At 38.5% G+C, this 17079-nt stretch overlaps 2 protein-coding genes and 1 non-coding gene across 3 annotated transcripts; all 3 read right to left on the bottom strand.

The window, feature by feature from the left end:
• Window positions 1-513: 513 nt before the first annotated feature.
• LOC145468473 (uncharacterized) lies at window positions 514-4713 on the bottom strand. The gene is made up of 2 exons (XM_081452222.1): window positions 3548-4713; window positions 514-1720 (listed from the first exon to the last, which is right to left on the bottom strand). The coding sequence occupies exons 1-2, from the start codon at window positions 4221-4223 to the stop codon at window positions 1491-1493; spliced, it is 906 nt and encodes a 301-aa protein (XP_081308348.1). The 5' UTR covers window positions 4224-4713; the 3' UTR covers window positions 514-1490.
• A 559-nt stretch (window positions 4714-5272) lies between these two features.
• On the bottom strand, window positions 5273-16951 carry LOC145468448 (uncharacterized). The gene is made up of 11 exons (XM_081452174.1): window positions 16777-16951; window positions 16582-16688; window positions 16334-16451; window positions 12819-12872; window positions 11869-11974; window positions 9916-10975; window positions 8521-9065; window positions 7986-8117; window positions 6959-7014; window positions 6289-6387; window positions 5273-5869 (listed from the first exon to the last, which is right to left on the bottom strand). Exons 1-11 carry the CDS (start codon window positions 16813-16815, stop codon window positions 5738-5740), a joined length of 2448 nt encoding a protein of 815 aa, XP_081308300.1. The 5' UTR covers window positions 16816-16951; the 3' UTR covers window positions 5273-5737.
• Trnas-gcu (transfer RNA serine (anticodon GCU)) lies at window positions 6727-6799 on the bottom strand. Its single transcript has one exon. It is a non-coding gene; the product is annotated as a tRNA-Ser (tRNA).
• Window positions 16952-17079: the final 128 nt, after the last annotated feature.

Here is a 17079-nt window from a genome sequence, read left to right as displayed (position 1 = left end):
AATAAAACAGGTCATAGCAAAATGGACTCACATGCTTCTTAAACTGAATACAAGTCTAAAGTACTCATCTAAAAGGAAAGTAAAGATTGAAAGAAAAGAAAATATTATCCGTAGAGAAGGCTAGTAGATAGCCTGCGTAACCTGACTCTATACCTAGCGTCGCAAAGGACGACGGTAAGGCTGGTGAAAATGAGCGTGCTCACACCAACTTGCCATGCCTCTCTGAGGAAAACGCGCGGTCGTACTCCCTGGTCGTCGAATCTTAAATTCCTTACTTTTTGCCAAGTAACAACACCATCAACACTACTTCAATTCGAACGATCGAGTTATTTACTGTATGTGGCCAATCCTAGAGTTCGTCATTTCAGTTTCATTTGGTTTTTGACGCGAAGTTAAAAATTTGCTTCTTTCACTGAAAATATAACACGCTAAAACAGTGAAACATCACAAAAAAAGGCGAAACGCTAACAGAGTCCGACAAAAACGGCGGCAAGTCACAGTGCTCTGAATGGCTTTTCTTTTTTTTTTTTTTTCCTTTTCTTTTTCCTTTTTTTTTTTTGCTACCCTGAAGTCGGCATCAAGTTAGTTATGGCGCTATGGATGCAGAGGAAAAGATGTTTCTGGAGTCTGATCTAATTATTTTTGAGGAATTGAAGTAAAGATGATTTAAAATTGTACTAGTCATAGAGACAAGGATATTTTAAAATTTGATCTAGCTCGGTCTGGGATATATAGTCTAATTCCTCTGAAATAGTATTTGCACTTTGCACATTACAGAGGGTTAAATCTTAAGAGAATTTATTTCGTTGAGCAATATGTATCAAATTAAACTTCGTGTAAATAACCTACTTGTCTTTTAGTGTAAATAACTCTTGTGACAGCCATATATAAGCTCGCTCATGATCACTAGAAGTTCAACTGTAACTTGTAGCAACATTTTAATCTATCGTTTTCAGGTTTGTTTATTAGAATTCAATTATTCGTTTAAGCTTACACTCCGTGTTTCCTAAACGATTTTTTTTTTTGGGCGACCTTCCTTTCAACTATACTAAAGTTGAAGACCTCAAAGAGACTAATCCAGTTGACGGGAGCATAAGGCTTCTAATGTCACCAGGTCAGTAGAACTTCGCACAACTACGTGATCAAATGAACTAAGGGAAAATGTCTTTCAAACTTGGAACTGCCAAAAGTCACTGGCAAAGTAAAACGTTTTCTCCTTTCAATTTCTATTAAAGGAGCTACGTCAGCCGTTTGCGTATCTTGAAAAGTTTTATGGCCTAAATTTTTAAAGTTGTTCGTTTGTAATCCGTGTTAATCTTCTCCATCCTTTGCCATCCTTGTTCCTATCTCTTTGGTGTTTTTATGTCTTCGTAAACTATTATTTTCAGTTTCGATCTATTTAAAGTTTAAGGACATTTGGTACGAGGCCAAAATAACTCAAAATATATTGAGGACTCCTTTAAATACTGTCCTGAGTATCCCATGTTTTTTTATATTCCAGAATTATCTCCTTTCCAGTGAACTGACGATGCTTTGCCTCCACTTCCCCCACTTCTGCCACCACTGCTCGATCTTCTGCTGTTACTGCCTCGCTCCTCGCGATCCTCCCCCCTTTTCACCTGTAGTTTACTGGAGTCGTCTCTGGTTTTATTTGATGAGCTCCCGGGGGGAGAACTGCTCTCGGAACTCTCTTCGCTCTTGGTTTTCTTTTCTTGCATTGCTGTTGAAGAGAGCACAGTAAAATAACGAAAAATTGGTATTGGAACTCAGTTAAAAGACATTTTTCGCTACAAGGTAAATGTTTCAGGGCTTATTGTTTAAATCTACCACCTCACCGAGATTTTTCCAATTAAAAATAAACTGAGCTCCAAAGAATATCTTTTTCAACACAAACTTTTGAAACTGCTGTAAACCTATCAGCAACCGCTATGGCAATAAAACAATATGCAATGTTATTTTAAAGAGCGCCATTTTGTTTTTCGGTATTCAATGGGCCCTTCGAAAGCCTTTGGCCTTTTGCAACAGTCGTTCACGCGACCGATAATTTCTAAACTTTTAGCTACAGCTACATAAATTACAGAACTGAAAAGAGCATGTTTTAATTAGCCAGAATACTAAGTTTCAGTCCTATGTCATGTAAGGTTGGAATTTAATGACGATTTGAATATTGCAAAGGGTTTGCCCTCCAGAAACCTTTTCCATTATTTATCACTACATATGGAAGCTGCTGGCATAAAACTTTGGACATAGAAAGAGGGCTCAAATATTACGAAGAATTGAAAATTCTAGGTTCTTGCTACATAGGCGGCAAGCAGGTTTGTATTAAAAGGACTAATAGAATGGCGTAGCCGGCTAAATCTAAGCTATTCTGTTCCCGCTGTTCTTATTTCCTTGCACTACCAATTAAAAATGACACTTCAAGGCAGATCCTCAGTTAGCACATGTGCATCTTCTGACTAAGAACGATTCGGAATGAACAAATTACCCTTGTGCCTTAGTTTCGAGCGTGCAACATTTGGCGTTCAGACGTTTGAACGTATTCCGGCAATTTTTAATGTTTTGTCAAAAGTCCATGTATGTATCCCCCAATGAATGAAACTACAGTAAAAATAAAACTTTGAACTTCTTCGTAAAAGAACGTCGATATTTTTAGCTGAAGCTACCGAGACGTCTTAATATTTACATTATTTGCTCAAAAATGTTCTTCAAAATTTTCTTGAAAATAGATATGAGGTGGTTTTGAAGTAAGGTACAGAGAACCTGTTTTAACCGGATACCCATGGCAACCTCACAGTATCCGTGTAGTGGAAGAAGTCTTCTTAATAAGCTTTCAAGGGGTCTGTTTTACACAAAATATGGGGAAAAAATTTTGGAACTTTAAGATCGGAGTTCACTTCGAAAAGGGTGTCGCACATTATCTGTTTCCGCTTCATACAGGTTTTGCTGTGCTGATCTCAAACACATTCATTCTGCATATAGGTGAACGTTACGACATGTACTATATCTTTCATTTCCACAAGCAGGGAAAATAAAATAAAGATTTTTGCAAAGGTATGATTTTCTTAAGATTTAAGTCTTTTCCGGCCTCAACTTTCTTGTAAATGTTTATTCTCTTAAAAAAATCGTGACAAAGAGAAGTGTGCGATGACTTAATGTACGTTGTACCGATTAACGTAAGAATAAAAAACGTCAAGATACAAACGTCAAATGCGCGTCTGAATGCAAATTAGAGACGACACACAAAACTAGATTCTAGGACGAACTTTTTTCCTTGAAATGCATAAATGTTTTGTTTCGTTTTGTTTGTTAAAATTGTACATGATTTCACCACGTTTTAGCGTACTCTCTTAATGTTCTCTGTAGGGAATTTCAGTTTATTTAGAGTTCAATACGCTGTAAGTATCTTTACTGCATAACAGACATTAAATATTAATTGCTCCCGACTACCTGTCAAGGCAATGCGATTCAACTATATACAAAGCTATATTATTTGCATAAATGTTGCGTTAAATCTTTTCGGATAAACCTCACGTATTTTTGAACTTACCTAGTTTATATTTCAGACACGCCACCAATTTTTCATAGTAGTTGATACTTTCTCGGATATTCCCCTGCAAATGGTAAATATTTCCTAAGCTAGCGCAAGCCTTGCTTTCGCCGTCCAAATCTTTTAACTCTTTAGCAACATGAAGTCGTCTCTGATGACAATAAACTGCTTGGTCAAAGTCACTTCTCTGCTCGAGAATATTTCCGAGGTTGTTTAAGAGTTTCGCTTCTCCGACCTTGTCTTGCAGTTCCTTTACAAGTCTGAGTCCTTCCTCGTAACACTCGACAGCTTTGTCTAAATCTCCAATACGTCGATATGTGCAACCTAAGTTGCAATACGCTCTCTTTTCAGCGCGTTTATTTTGGACTGCCTTGGCCAAGTTAAGATGCCTTTCATGGCAGCTTCTCGCCTCGGCAAACTTTGATGCTTTGTAATATAATATTCCCAAATTGCTCAGAGCTTCTCCTTCGTTAACCTTGTCCTTCGCTTTGTTATACGCGCGAATCTTTCGCTCAAAATGTTTCACTTGTTCGCTAAATGACCTGCTATGCTCACCGTTGACTGCCTCACTGTGTCGCTTTTCCAGCGCTGGTTTCTCTCCCACTATTAGCGGAATGTCGCCATCTTTTGGTGGTTTAAGAGGTTCGACCACCTCTTCGGCCTTTTTCTCACTCATTTGAGATGAAAAACTCAAAATTTACCGGGTCAGTTTGAGAATGAACGCGTACTACACCATTGGACGCGACATGGATTTAGATTACCCAAACTCTTTTGTGGTTTGTGGCGAACTGCCAAATTCATTTAGTAAAATGTAAACCCACATGATAATATATTCCTTCCGTTTAAGTCAGATACTTAAATGATGAAATCATTGATATGATTATGAAACACAATCTGATTCTCTTTGTCCAAGTGTGATTTGAGTTTTGCTTACGTAGACACTCGGTGGGCGAAAGTAAAACATCTTTTAAGGCAAAAGAAGGCAATTGTTTTTGTTTTATTTTTAAGTGCCAAAATTGTGCCATTGCTAAACATTGAATTTTGGTTTTCACCAATCACACTTAACTGAAGCATTGGCGCGCGGGCCTATAGCTTTGAATTCTGGGCAATTAAAAAAATCAATTTGACATAACAGAAATATTCTAAATTTAACCTATAACGCTAGAAATTCCAATTTTCTATACATACTTTAATGATATCCGCTATAAAACTAAAGGTGTAGCCCAGAGGATCGCTAGAATTTTTAGAATCCTCTGAAGTCTTAATCATCTTTGTTCGTATTTTATGGTTTATTCTGTTGTGTTTTTTCCTTTGAAGAAAATGATGAATTGCCTTTGAGGCTGATGCTAGTTGAAACCATTTTGAACCTCGTAAAGAAGACTTAATCCATCGAAGAATAGGTTACTTAATCTTTCGCCAGACTTTGTCGATAAGCTTTGTTTTGGAGATAAACCCTTTTGATGACTTTGTAATGTAAAATATATTTGAGTCATTTAACGCCGACTTAGCCGTTGTTTCGTGACAAATACGAAAAAGCGTTGTTTTAAAAAAATTCAAAGCGATTGTATCCAAACAGTTTTCTAAAAGAAAACTAACATGGTTTGCTAATTATATCAATTGCCTTTTGAATAATCTTGTTGAACTAAATCTGCGACTAAATTTCTTTTTCTACCGTAACACCCGACCTGAATTATTTTCTGAGGACAACGCACACAAACAACAATCTTCGATTTTAAGAAAACAGTTTATTTACAATAATTTATTACAAGACAAAATATGATCTCTACTATTTAAACACTACTTCCTGGACAAACGGGTTTTCAACCCTCTGCCAAATTTTCGTTTAAAATATGAAAACTGCTGAAAATCATCTGTATTGAATGTAATAAATAGAGACATATTGAACGGTATAACTTATATGTATAACTGCCAGTGTTCACAATATATCTTGACTACTTTCGTCCATATAATTCAAAGGAAACGACTAAAAGGAGCGTTCTAGTCATCAACTACGTTTCCATGATGTATCTTCAAGCCTGAGAACGAGGTTTGGAAGTGAACTTGCCGGAATGACGTTGCATGCCGTCATGCAATCTCCCTCGTCGTCACGCAACAACACAAAATAGGGTTACGAAGGGGTCCGCTACTCGCTAGTTGTCACTGGATATTCCTCTTTATTGTCATAATTTATCACACAGCAATATTCTCGGGGTTTGCTAACGTTGCCAGGCTTTTCTGCGATTTGGTGAGAGTAAGGTTGATCTTCTTTTCCAACAAATCTTGGCGTATTTGTTTCAGTTCCTTTTGGGCGGCGTCGCGATTCTGTTAAGAGGAACATAGTGTAAATTAGAGTGTTTCGAAATAATTGTGCATTGCATTTATTCTGGTCCGTCTGACCAGCTCTGTAATTGTTTCGCTGACACTTGAACAATATGCTCTCAGCCAATCACGTGCAAAATGAATACTTACCACGTGTTTGTTTCATGCCTCGTTTTTTCCCGCGCTTTGCCCTCGTTGCATGCGGTGAAGTTGTTACCTGTATATTATTTCCCGAGCCGCAGCACACGCCAGATTTCCCGCGCTTACACCCGTTTCTGGCTGGTTCTACGCACTTATAACAGTCAACACCTTTCGCCGTTAATTCCGTAGGTAAACAGTTGTTACAGTGGTGGGGTGGGGGTAGTAAGGCACTCCGTATATCAGCTAAAAATTAATAAAGAAAAAAGTAATGACAAGCAAACCTTCATTTCAGCCGTCAGTTTCACTTTCAATTCTTCAATTCTTCTTCTTAATTCTTCCACCTCGTGTTGTAACCGTGCAAGAGACATCCGTTGGTTTGTCTGTGGACAGAGACAAACACAATGCAGGCGATAAATATGAGTCGCATAATTATATTTATCCACCTTAACTAAACTAAGCACAAAAAGCGCGCGACATTGTGAAGTTATCATATAGTTAGTAGTTTTGATACCATGCAAACATGGTTCTCGCATTCACCGTTGTCAAAAACATTATTACGAGGAAACTAACAAATGCATGTTCCTATATTACCTTTTGTAATGTGAAGTATACATGAAACAATTCATATTTGAACTGCGGCTGTAGATGAAAGTGAAGAATGATCATCGCAGTAAATTTTCCAATTTAAGCAATTGGAAAGAGGAACTCTGAAAAAATCAGGGCTTCAACGGGATTCGAACCCGTGACCTCCGCGATAGCGATGCGATGCTCTATCAACTGAGCTATGAAGCCACATATTGGGAGCAAGGTCAATTAATTGAGTTCATATCTTTCCGTGAGGAGTGAAATGATGTGAAGTATATATGAAATAATTCATTTTTTTCAGGCTTTTTCTTTCCAATCGCTTAAATTGGAAAATTTACTGCGATGATCATTCTTCACTTTCATTACCTTTTCTGATGGCGACTTGAAGTCTCCTCCCGCTTGAGGCTTGCTGCCCTCTCGTTCTAAACACAAAAAGATGGCAACCCATGAAACGATATGGTACAGTCTTTTGAGTACTATATCAAATACGCGAGACCGTTTCATCGGGATATCCAAACACCGAGAAGAGAGTTGAAAAAAAAAGGTGCGCAGCGGAGTATTTTTCACGAAATTCGAGGTGTTTGGATGGCCAATGAAACGGTCTTGAGTGTTTGATACATTTTCTCAATCGAAACAAAACTAAGGAGTAAACGGAGAAGTAAATTCGTCAAAATCTATGCTAATTAAGACAGGGTATCCAAACCTCCTTCACGGTTGTGATTTTCTCTGTTTTAATTCGATGAATTATTAATGATTTGAGAAGAACATGTCTTTGTTGAACACTCCGTACGTGTAAACTAAGCCAAATAACACTTAAGTAAAATTACTGTAACTTAGTCGAGGGTACTTTCCTACATTCCCCCCAACTAAACAGTAGACTCACTTTGGGCCAAATGATGTGAGTGAAGCGTGCATATTGGGCCGGTGCACAGGTTTAAGTTTGAAGACTTACCTAATTTTTCCCAGTTCAAATTTGATTTATTAGTACCTTCTACTTAAACTTCCATTCAAAAACAGTAACTTCAAAGCCATTCTAAAGTTGGCTAAGGCATATCAGGTCACGTACACGAAGAGAGTTGCGTGTGACTCTAATCACCTTAGCGTTCTTCTTGACAACAAGCTATAGGTCACAGAGAATGCAGTTTCTTCTAACATCGCACCAGTCCAGTTCTGGCCGTCACTTTGTCATGCAGGGCTACGTTCTCTCTCGGAGGGGCACCTCTCTCTCGAAAGCGTAGCGCTGCATGGCAAAGTGAGGGCCAGAACTGGACCATATAGCGTCCATGGAGTGTTTCGACCGTAACTTCACTCTGATTAGGTGCCATTTTGATTGACATGTTATTATGTAACTCTGAATTTAAACCGGTAATCATCTTTAATCTACATAACATACCTTTACTTTCCAAGTACGCCATCAAGGTCTTGTGCTGTGCATCAACCTCGTGTCTTAGTCTGTTGACTTGTTCTTCTAATGCAGCGGTTTTTCTCTTCTCCTCAAAAAACTTCTTCTTCCAAATGTTCTTTGCTGCATGTGCAGGAAAATATATCAAATAAGTGTTTGATTGATTGATTACGACACGTACAGGAAACTGCTATTGTAAGTAACTGTGTAGACTTTGGGCCACAAGGTTGGATTTAAATTAATTCTTGTATTACAAAGTAGCTGGAGGAAATACAATCTTCCATAGGCAATAGGAAAAAAGCGACGGGTACATTTACCCATAATTCTTAGCACACGAAAGCCTTACCAACACTAATAAAAACACAAAGACACGTTCTAAAATCTTCAAACTTTCTTGTGCAGCAGTTTTTTCTGGCTTGGTAACTACCCACCCTAATTCTCCAAAAGGTAACGGCCCATCCATGACCCCATATAGTGTGGTTAACGTGTTCACATCAACATTGCTACAAGTAAAATCAACACCTACCTTGATTCCTCTTCTGTAGCATCTGATTCTGTAACATCTTAGCTCTGCGCACTTTAGACTCCCTCTCTTTTTCAGTTTCCACCCTGGCATTCTTTGCCTTCCTCAACTCAGCCTTCAACTCTTCAATCTCCCGGCGTTTCCTATCCTTAGCTGATGCCGTGTCTTCTCCTACCTCTTTGTTACCCCTCTCTGGGTATTTCATGGGAGGTGGGGTGGGGGCTTTGGGAATTTGAGGTATTTTGTATTTCTCATCTAAAGTTTCTACTGGTTTCTTTGCGGGCTTTTTGACCACTTTCTTTCCTTTAGCAGCATTTCCCTTCACACCATCTTTCTTTGCACCATCCTTGGCACCTATTTTATTAGCGCCCTTTCCTGTTGCTCTCACATCTTCGTCAACCTTCGGTGTGTCCTTCAAAACATTCTTATCCTCATTTGAACTAAAATTGTTAACCCCTAGATTGTTAGCACCATCATCTTCTGCCACAAATCCTTGGTTTTCTGGGGCATAGTTATTGAGAGTTTCTTCTCCTCCAAATGAGTTATCCCTAAAGTAAGAGAAAGAAAGGATTACCATAATTAAACCTAACTGCACTCATGAAATGCACAAGATGTTACTTTTTCCTCTCTTCTGACACTGAGAAAAAAAATGCCTGATCACAGGTTAGTTTGCTCAAGCCGTGGTTCAATTTTGGCAAGGCATAGCTGAGCTAAAATACCCAGGGCAGGACCAAATGAGCATAACACGCCACTGACACGTACCCAAAAAGGTATGATTGGGTATTTTTCTCACACCCAAATTTGGCCAAGTAACAGGTTATGTAACCATATCAGGTCAGTGACTTGATATCACAGGTTATAATCCATCAAATATTTTTTTGCTCACAAGTGATTGGTCTAAAATTAAATACATTGCGTGACTGAATAAGCTCCAGCTAAAACTGGGGAATATTCGAATGATATTCTCCAATTTTGAAGAGCTCTGGTGTGTTGCAAAAAAAGTTTGAAGAACAATAAACACAATAGCCTCCATTTGGCAAGAAAATATCTTTGGATATTTGTCTTTGGAAATTACATGTATCTGTTTCTTAAAACCCACAGTTGTCATCAAGCTTTGCTCTCACAAAACTGTTTGCTTCTCAGAACAGATACACTGTTGTAATGTCCCTGGACAAATATCTGAGCATATTTTCAGGCCAAATGGAGGCTAGTTTTTGTATACAGTGTACATAGTACATTTACATCTACACTGTACATGTACACTGTATCAGGACAGTAGACAAAACTTCTGATTGGCTAATTGCAAATCTGGATATGATGATGCATGTAACAATGAGACACAATCATCCACAGTTATTCATGATACAGTAATTAAGAGTACAAGGAAAAAAAACTTACACATCTCGTGCCCCATTACTAAAAACCTTGCCATACTCGTCATCAGGTATTGGGGGCCTCCTCGCTCCCTTTGCTGGGGAAGGAAACTGAACAAACTTTGATCTCTCTTCAACTTCACTTAAACTTGGAGGAGATTCAACTCGACTCATTGTTACTTCACCGTAGACAGCTGAATTATCATCATCCTCATATATAACATCCCCGCTGTTTTCTTTTTGACTGATGTGCTCTTTGGGTTGTGTTCGCTCCAGAGAAGGAGAGCGCGACTTCTCTCGCCTTTTCTTTTTACCTCTTTTGGTTTCGGCCAACTTTTTCTTCTTCTCTGTTGCCATCGCATCTTTATCATCAACTTCACCACTTGGATTATTGTTCTTTATCTCAGAAGCTCTCTCCTTCTCAGAAGGACCACTAACTGGTTCAAACTGCTGTACAGGAAAAGGGGAAGAAATGACACGCCCGGAGGGAATAGGAGTAGGAGGAGAAATCAGTACACCCCCTTGACTAGGAATGGGAAGGCTCTGATATACTTCTGGTTGAATGAACTTAACAGTCTTAGTTTCTGATGACTGATTGCTTCCCGATGAACTGCTACTTCCTTTCTTTTGCATTCGGTTCTTTTTCGACTTTAATGGAACAACATTAGAAGCTTCCTCTTCCTGTTCATCTTGACTTGCTTTTTTCTGCTTCTTCCTATGTTCCGTTCTCTCCATCACTTTTGGCTTATCGCCTCCGGCACCACCATCATTCTCTGAAGACCCATCGCTTCTGTCCTCTATTGACTGACGTCTACCAGTGACCTCTTGGTTTCCCTCGTCTTGTGGTCTCTCAAAGTCGCTGCTACCCTCGTCATCAGATATTGACTTGTTAGACCTGCTGGTCCTCTGAGTGCGATTAACATAAGGTGCCTCTCTGCTTTGCAAACCCATCTGCTCCACTTGGCCAGACTGCTGGGGTAAAAAGCTCCCGGGTAGCATGTTTGGCAGGGCTTGTGGATGTTGTATATATCCAACTGGATATCCTGCTTGTGGTAACTGGTGAGGCTGCATAGAAGCCATACCAGCTGGGGAAAAAATAATGAAAGGAAAAAGGTGTCAGTGTGCAATAATACAATATTAAAACAGAGATTTTCTTTTAGAGTTATTCTAAATATTTATCAGAATAGACCTTTCTGCATTCCAAAAAACAGTGGAGCCAAGTCGAGGTCAGGGTGGACATAAATACAGCAAATGTATGAAAATGTCCACCCCAACCTCACTCTGGTGCTATTGTTCGAGCGCACTGAAGAAGAACGCGGGAGAGGACTACCGGTATTAGTGAAAATAGCCTTTGTAGAGGTCTGTTTTTGGATCAGTGCCAAAATTTCAAATGAAAGCTATTGAGCAGTGTTATATAAATTACGTTATTGTTTGTTGTACTGTACAAGGTGGTTCTAACTTTTACTGTGCATCTGGGATGAAACCAGAGGGTGTGAATCTGTTCAAAGACATTGAGCAACACTAGACAAATTATCTGACACCCAACTTGTTTTGATGACTATTTAAGATGGATAAATCGTCTACGTATCCATGTAAATCTAGTGTTTAGATGAAAAATGTCGCAAAATTTGTCTTCAAAGTGATTTATCTTTCAGCAAGTCTTGGAAATGTACCAGCTGACTGATAAATCAGACAAAGACAAATTTTGCCACATAATTCATCTAAACACCAGATTTATACCAGGGATCATTTATCCATCTCAGGCAGACTACTTTTTTGTCTCAGACATATAATTCATCTGTAGTATAAATTTGCTCATTTTGAAAATTCTGTAATGTTGCATATTAATTTTCAACTTTAAACTTCAGTCATCTTGAAAAATTCTTTACAAAAATGGACTCTTATCCTTATCATAATCTTATAAAATGGACTGTTATCTTGGAAAGTTTTCACAAAGATGAATTATTTTATTGTGCACCTGTTGTGAGGCCGTGTGTTTGTATAATGGTATTTGCAGCATTCTCCACTGGCCTAGCTACAGCATCATGCGTTCCAGGAAGAATAAAAATCTCTGGGCTGTAAGCCTACAAGAAGGTTAAGATGTATGTACATGACTACATATTCTTGTTGTATAATATTATTATAAATTAAAAAAATAATAAATATCAACGAAACCAATTTTCTTTGTCCCACAGTATCAAATGCTGACTATTGGTGATTATAATCCATCGCATATTTTTATTTGACTGTGATTGGTCTAAATGCATCACATGACTGAATAGGCCCCAGCTAAAACTGGGAATATCCAAGTGATATTCCTCAAGTTTCAAAACTGTGCATGTTGCGAAAAATATTTGAAGGGCAATAAATCTAATAGCCACCATTTGGTGTGAAAATATGCTCAGAAATTTGTCCTTAGACATAAGTGTTCCTGAAAGTTCACTGTTTGCTATTCGGAACAGATAAATTGTCCACAGACAAATATCAGAGCATATTTCCATGGCAAATGGAATCTATTGTTACATTTATATAGTAACTTCAACATTAATAGTCACAATGCCTCCCAGAGCTCTGGCTGGTATACTATTGTAAATGACCAAGGTTGGTGTTGGTAGTTTTCAAATATTAACCCCCTAGAAGAAGTCATTGTGGTCTTCTAATATTACAGGTACTGCCAGCAACAAGGCAGCCACCTATTTCAAATCATAATGAAAGCACTGTCACACTGTAGGGGTACACGTAGCTGATGGTGACTTACATGTCGCCAGGGTAACTACTAAAGAAATTTGAAAGAACCTTGTCTAAGCAAACATGTACACAAATATCACGAAGTAGGTTTCCCTTTTCACATTGAGATGATTTGGAGAATCTCTCATTATTACAAAATTAACAAGGGTGTATTTTAACAGATAAAGGAAACAACCTTACCACAGGGGGTAAAAAGTCCTTGGCCTTGAGCAGACGCTCTTGATTTTCTTTTATCTAATGAAAGAACCACAAATTGGCATTGATAATATTAGAGTGCAAAATTTTAGAAAACACTCTTACACATTTTATAGAGTATTTTCTCAATTGCTTTTTTAACAGAAGTCTGTCTGCCTATAGGATTACTACATAGATGTACAAAGACAGTGGAAATTTCCTACTAAAACCCCCAAAATTGTGTTTTTATAGAAAGGCAAGGAATCTTTTAATTATAAATAACAAATTGGCTGAATAAACAGCCAAAAAAGTGACTTTAATAATGAGAAAGTAACTGACAAGTTACATTTTTTTGGTTTTTAATAACTGTTCTGCAAATTTAGTAACAATAATACTAATAATAATAATACTAATAATAATAATGAATAATAATAATAACAATTGCCAAAGAGTCACCCTCGCGAGGACGTGAGGGTGACGAGGCAGCAGCATTATAACGCCGACACGCGAGTTAATTTGGTACAGGCAGAAGAAATCTTGAATGAAAAAGTAAGCATTAAGGTAATGTAAGAGTGATATCATCGGCGATTGTTTTCGAGTTAGCCAATGGCATAACGGTATTTTTATCTAAACCAATCACATCAGGAGGATCATAAGACTTTCTGAAAAGTCCCTCATCTTGTTTATTCAGTAACCGCAAGCTTTCTGCATTAATCAGCATGTCACTTTGCCAAGTTTGACACCTCTCTAATTTGCCATGTGTTTATGCATTGTTTAGGCTCATTTCTATTGCAAGATATATTTTTAAATCTCCAAGCAGTTGCTTTCGAGGGACAAAATGTGAAATTTACCGTGAACATGTTGCTTACTTGCATTCTATATTTGTGACGCCGGGCCCGGCTGTTTGATTAGAACTGTTTGCAAGTACAGTAAATTGATTCTTATCATGGATATCACATTTGTCATCGTACGTTTTTCTTCGGAGATGCCGTAGCTTTACTTCAATAAAGCTATATGTTTGTCTACAGATGTTCTTATAAGTTTCTTGCATCTATCTGATCGAACTTATGTCGCTCGATGTATAGGCTTATTCCTCACTTTTTTGTTCTGGCACCACCACAGGCGGCCCAGACGTTGAATACGATTAATACGTGACATTATGCTGTTGGCGATTGCGTTACAATTTTAGCCGTTTATAAGACAATGTATGAGAATGCTTCGAAAATTACTTTAAATGCTACATGTAGAAAATAATTTGAATAAAATGGCTTACCTTATGTTTGCATTGCGTTGTTTTGATGTCTCTGGGTTCCTGGAGGTGGTTTAGAGCCATTTAGGCGAGTTTTACTTTTTGGCGGTTTGCTTCCCCTAAAGAGAAACGAAAGGCGGGCGACCCACTGGCCCGACGGCCCACACTCAAAGCTCCATAAATTCCACAAAAATGGTCTAATCTCGTCAAAATTGCCTCATGGCAGCTGTCGATAACTCTTCTTCCCATTTGCTTTCTCCCAAGGTTTCAAAGTTTATCTTAACCGCCCGAGAATCGCTGGTTTTCCAGCTCTTGCTTTCCATTTCGGCTCCATTTCGATCCGTAACCGATTATCTTGGGCACAGGATTTGAACTTCTAGCTTAACGACCTCGCCATCGTGATAAAGTCGCCTCCAACCGTCGAGAGGCACAGGGCATTTTCTGAACATGCAAACTGCACCGTGCCGCGGTGTATAACTGAAATTAGCACCTAAAAGCACTGTTAACTTGAAAAATACAAGGAGCAAACAATGTTCAGCTGAATTTAGCGCCTAAAAGCACTGTCAACTGCAGCGAGAGATGGCAACGAGTAACTGACCAATGCCCCGTGCCTTGCGATGGATGGAGGCGACTTTGTCACGATGGCGAGGTCGTTAAGCTAGAAATTCAAATCCTGTGCCCAAGATAATCCGTTACGGATCGAAATGGAGCTGAAATGGAAAGCAAGAGCTCGAAAACCAGCGATGCTCGGGCGGTTAAGATAAACTTTAAAACCTTGGGAGAAAGCGAATGGGAAGAAGAGTTATCAACGGCTGCCATGAGGCAATTTTGACGAGATTAGACCATTTTTGTGGAATTTATGGAGCTTTGAGTGTGGGCCGTCGGGCCAGTGGGTCGCCCGCCTTTCGTTTCTCTTTAGGGGAAGCAAACCGCCAAAAAGTAAAACTCGCCTAAATGGCTCTAAACCACCTCCAGGAACCCAGAGACATCAAAACAACGCAATGCAAACATAAGGTAAGCCATTTTATTCAAATTATTTTCTACACGTAGCATTTAGAGTAATTTTCGAAGCATTCTCATACATTGTCTTATAAACGGCTAAAATTGTAACGCAATCGCCAACAGCATAATGTCACGTATTAATCGTATTCAACGTCTGGGCTGCCTGTGACACCACATGATTCAAATGTAGCTGTTTACGTGCAAGTCTGTTGACTGTTTTGCGTGTTTATATGCCATTGGTCAACTTAGTTTTAGTTCAGGCAAGACCATGGTTTCGATCGCCCATGTGGATCTCATTAGTTGCTGGTATTTCTAAGATACTCTGAAAAAATTTTCACTCGTCACACAACTGTCACAGTTTTTACTCGTTGGCACTCTACCGGCAGGTATTACTAGTAATAATAATAAAATAGCTGCGTGGATGATAAAGTCCAACTTCTCACATGTACAGCTCCTAGAATGCTTCATTTCTTATTCACACACAAATGCCTATTGCAAAAATGTACAGTATTTTAGAGCAAAACAGAGAAGACTACATTTTATCATTTACATCACATTCATATTCGGAAATTGAACGCAAAAATTAACTTCTCAACAGACATTTCTAACACGACAAGTTATGAGAATTTTATCCTTGGAAAGATAACAACATCTTCGATATATAGCCAAGCACGATAAACTTTTATTTGGTTAAAACAATCATTGTTTGAGGTACAAACCCGAATTTTATCTCGAAAAGTGACAGAACGTAATGAAAAGCTCACAAAGAAAAGCTGGATCAAGCTTGAATTGTCATATTTTATAATAAGAACCGGGAAAAGTTGACATAACAGCTGCCTCTGTTTTGAGAACTCCCGCGCCGGTGAAATCGGAAAGTTCGAGAACCTATAAATAATTAAAATCTGCGAAACCTAACTAATAGGTAATTTACAGCTAAAGGCATTGTCGTTTTGGCTAGCGGATGTTTTCGAGTTAATTATACACCAATATGCAAAAATCTAATAAAAAAGAATCAAACGTAACGCGGAACAACACCAGATCTGTAGAAACAAAGAGCAATATCTGGTTCTCTCAAAGAATAGATCCAAAATCAAATCCTTAGATACATAAATAGATCCTTAGATCTCGCAGAAAGCATACAATAGTGGCTTTGTGTACTTTCGAGAACAGATCTTGATATCTTCAGGTTTCATAATTTTATTTCACGCGCAATAATACATGTATATGAAGCTAACATGTTTTAAATTGTTTCATACGTTTTCATACTTACCACAGCCATACATCTTCCAACGGATCTAAGAAACACATAATCTTCTGGAACAACTTCTGGTCCCAGTTGTTCCTCGATGTGATCTCGCAGATAATTCAAAGAAATATACGGCTGAACCCTAAAAGCATTTGAATTAGACAAGTTTAGGTACAGAACGAAGCTTGAATTGAACGGGCTTCCACGAACGGACATTTTTTTTTAGCAAACGTGCTATTTCTTCTCGATTTTTGGCAAAACGACAGAATTACCTGACAAATCCCGCGGAAACAGACTCCAAAGCAATATTGTTAAAGGCTGTTCGGTATTTTTCGAGCCACAGATCCAAGGGAACGACAAATATGTGCAAATCTGCCAACTGAACAAAAGGAATAAAGTACATGTAATGCTCAATTTCACAATCAAACTCACACCGGTATATTAACGGATTTGCAGCTCATTTTTACCTCGTCCGGTGGCAAAAGGCCACTACTATGGGCAGACATCCTAAAGAATACTCAGTGTAGGCAACAAATGATCATCTTTCGGTTAAAAGCAGTAATTTTGCCAACACACTTCCCCACGACTATATGCAAGCCACACTTTCTGTCGTCAAGCGTTTATTTATTGCCCACTTACTTGTTGTTAGTCACGTGACGAAAGCTAAGTGACGTCATGCTTGCATGCATGAGCGGGAAATAAAGGTGATCGAACAATTTGATTGGCAAGAAGTATTTACATTAGTGATTAATTTTGTATGCAGCTTAACA

The sequence above is a fragment of the Orbicella franksi genome, chromosome 14 (genome assembly GCF_964199315.1).
Source record: "Orbicella franksi chromosome 14, jaOrbFran1.1, whole genome shotgun sequence".
NCBI lineage: Eukaryota > Metazoa > Cnidaria > Anthozoa > Scleractinia > Merulinidae > Orbicella > Orbicella franksi.
This window is presented reverse-complemented; position numbering and strand designations above follow the sequence as displayed.

Excerpts from the sequence above, each read along its gene's own strand:
- LOC145468473 (XM_081452222.1), bottom strand. The coding sequence starts at position 4,223 with ATGAGTGAGAAAAAGGCCGAAGAGGTGGTCGAACCTCTTAAACCACCA. Across the intron at positions 1,721-3,547 it reads GTGTCTGAAATATAAACTAG|CAATGCAAGAAAAGAAAACC; the intron begins GTAAGTTCAAAA and ends TCTCTTCAACAG.
- LOC145468448 (XM_081452174.1), bottom strand. The coding sequence starts at position 16,815 with ATGTCTGCCCATAGTAGTGGCCTTTTGCCACCGGACGAG. Across the intron at positions 16,689-16,776 it reads GCCTTTTGCCACCGGACGAG|TTGGCAGATTTGCACATATT; the intron begins GTAAAAATGAGC and ends CCTTTTGTTCAG. Across the intron at positions 9,066-9,915 it reads AGTAATGGGGCACGAGATGT|GGATAACTCATTTGGAGGAG; the intron begins GTAAGTTTTTTT and ends CTCTTACTTTAG.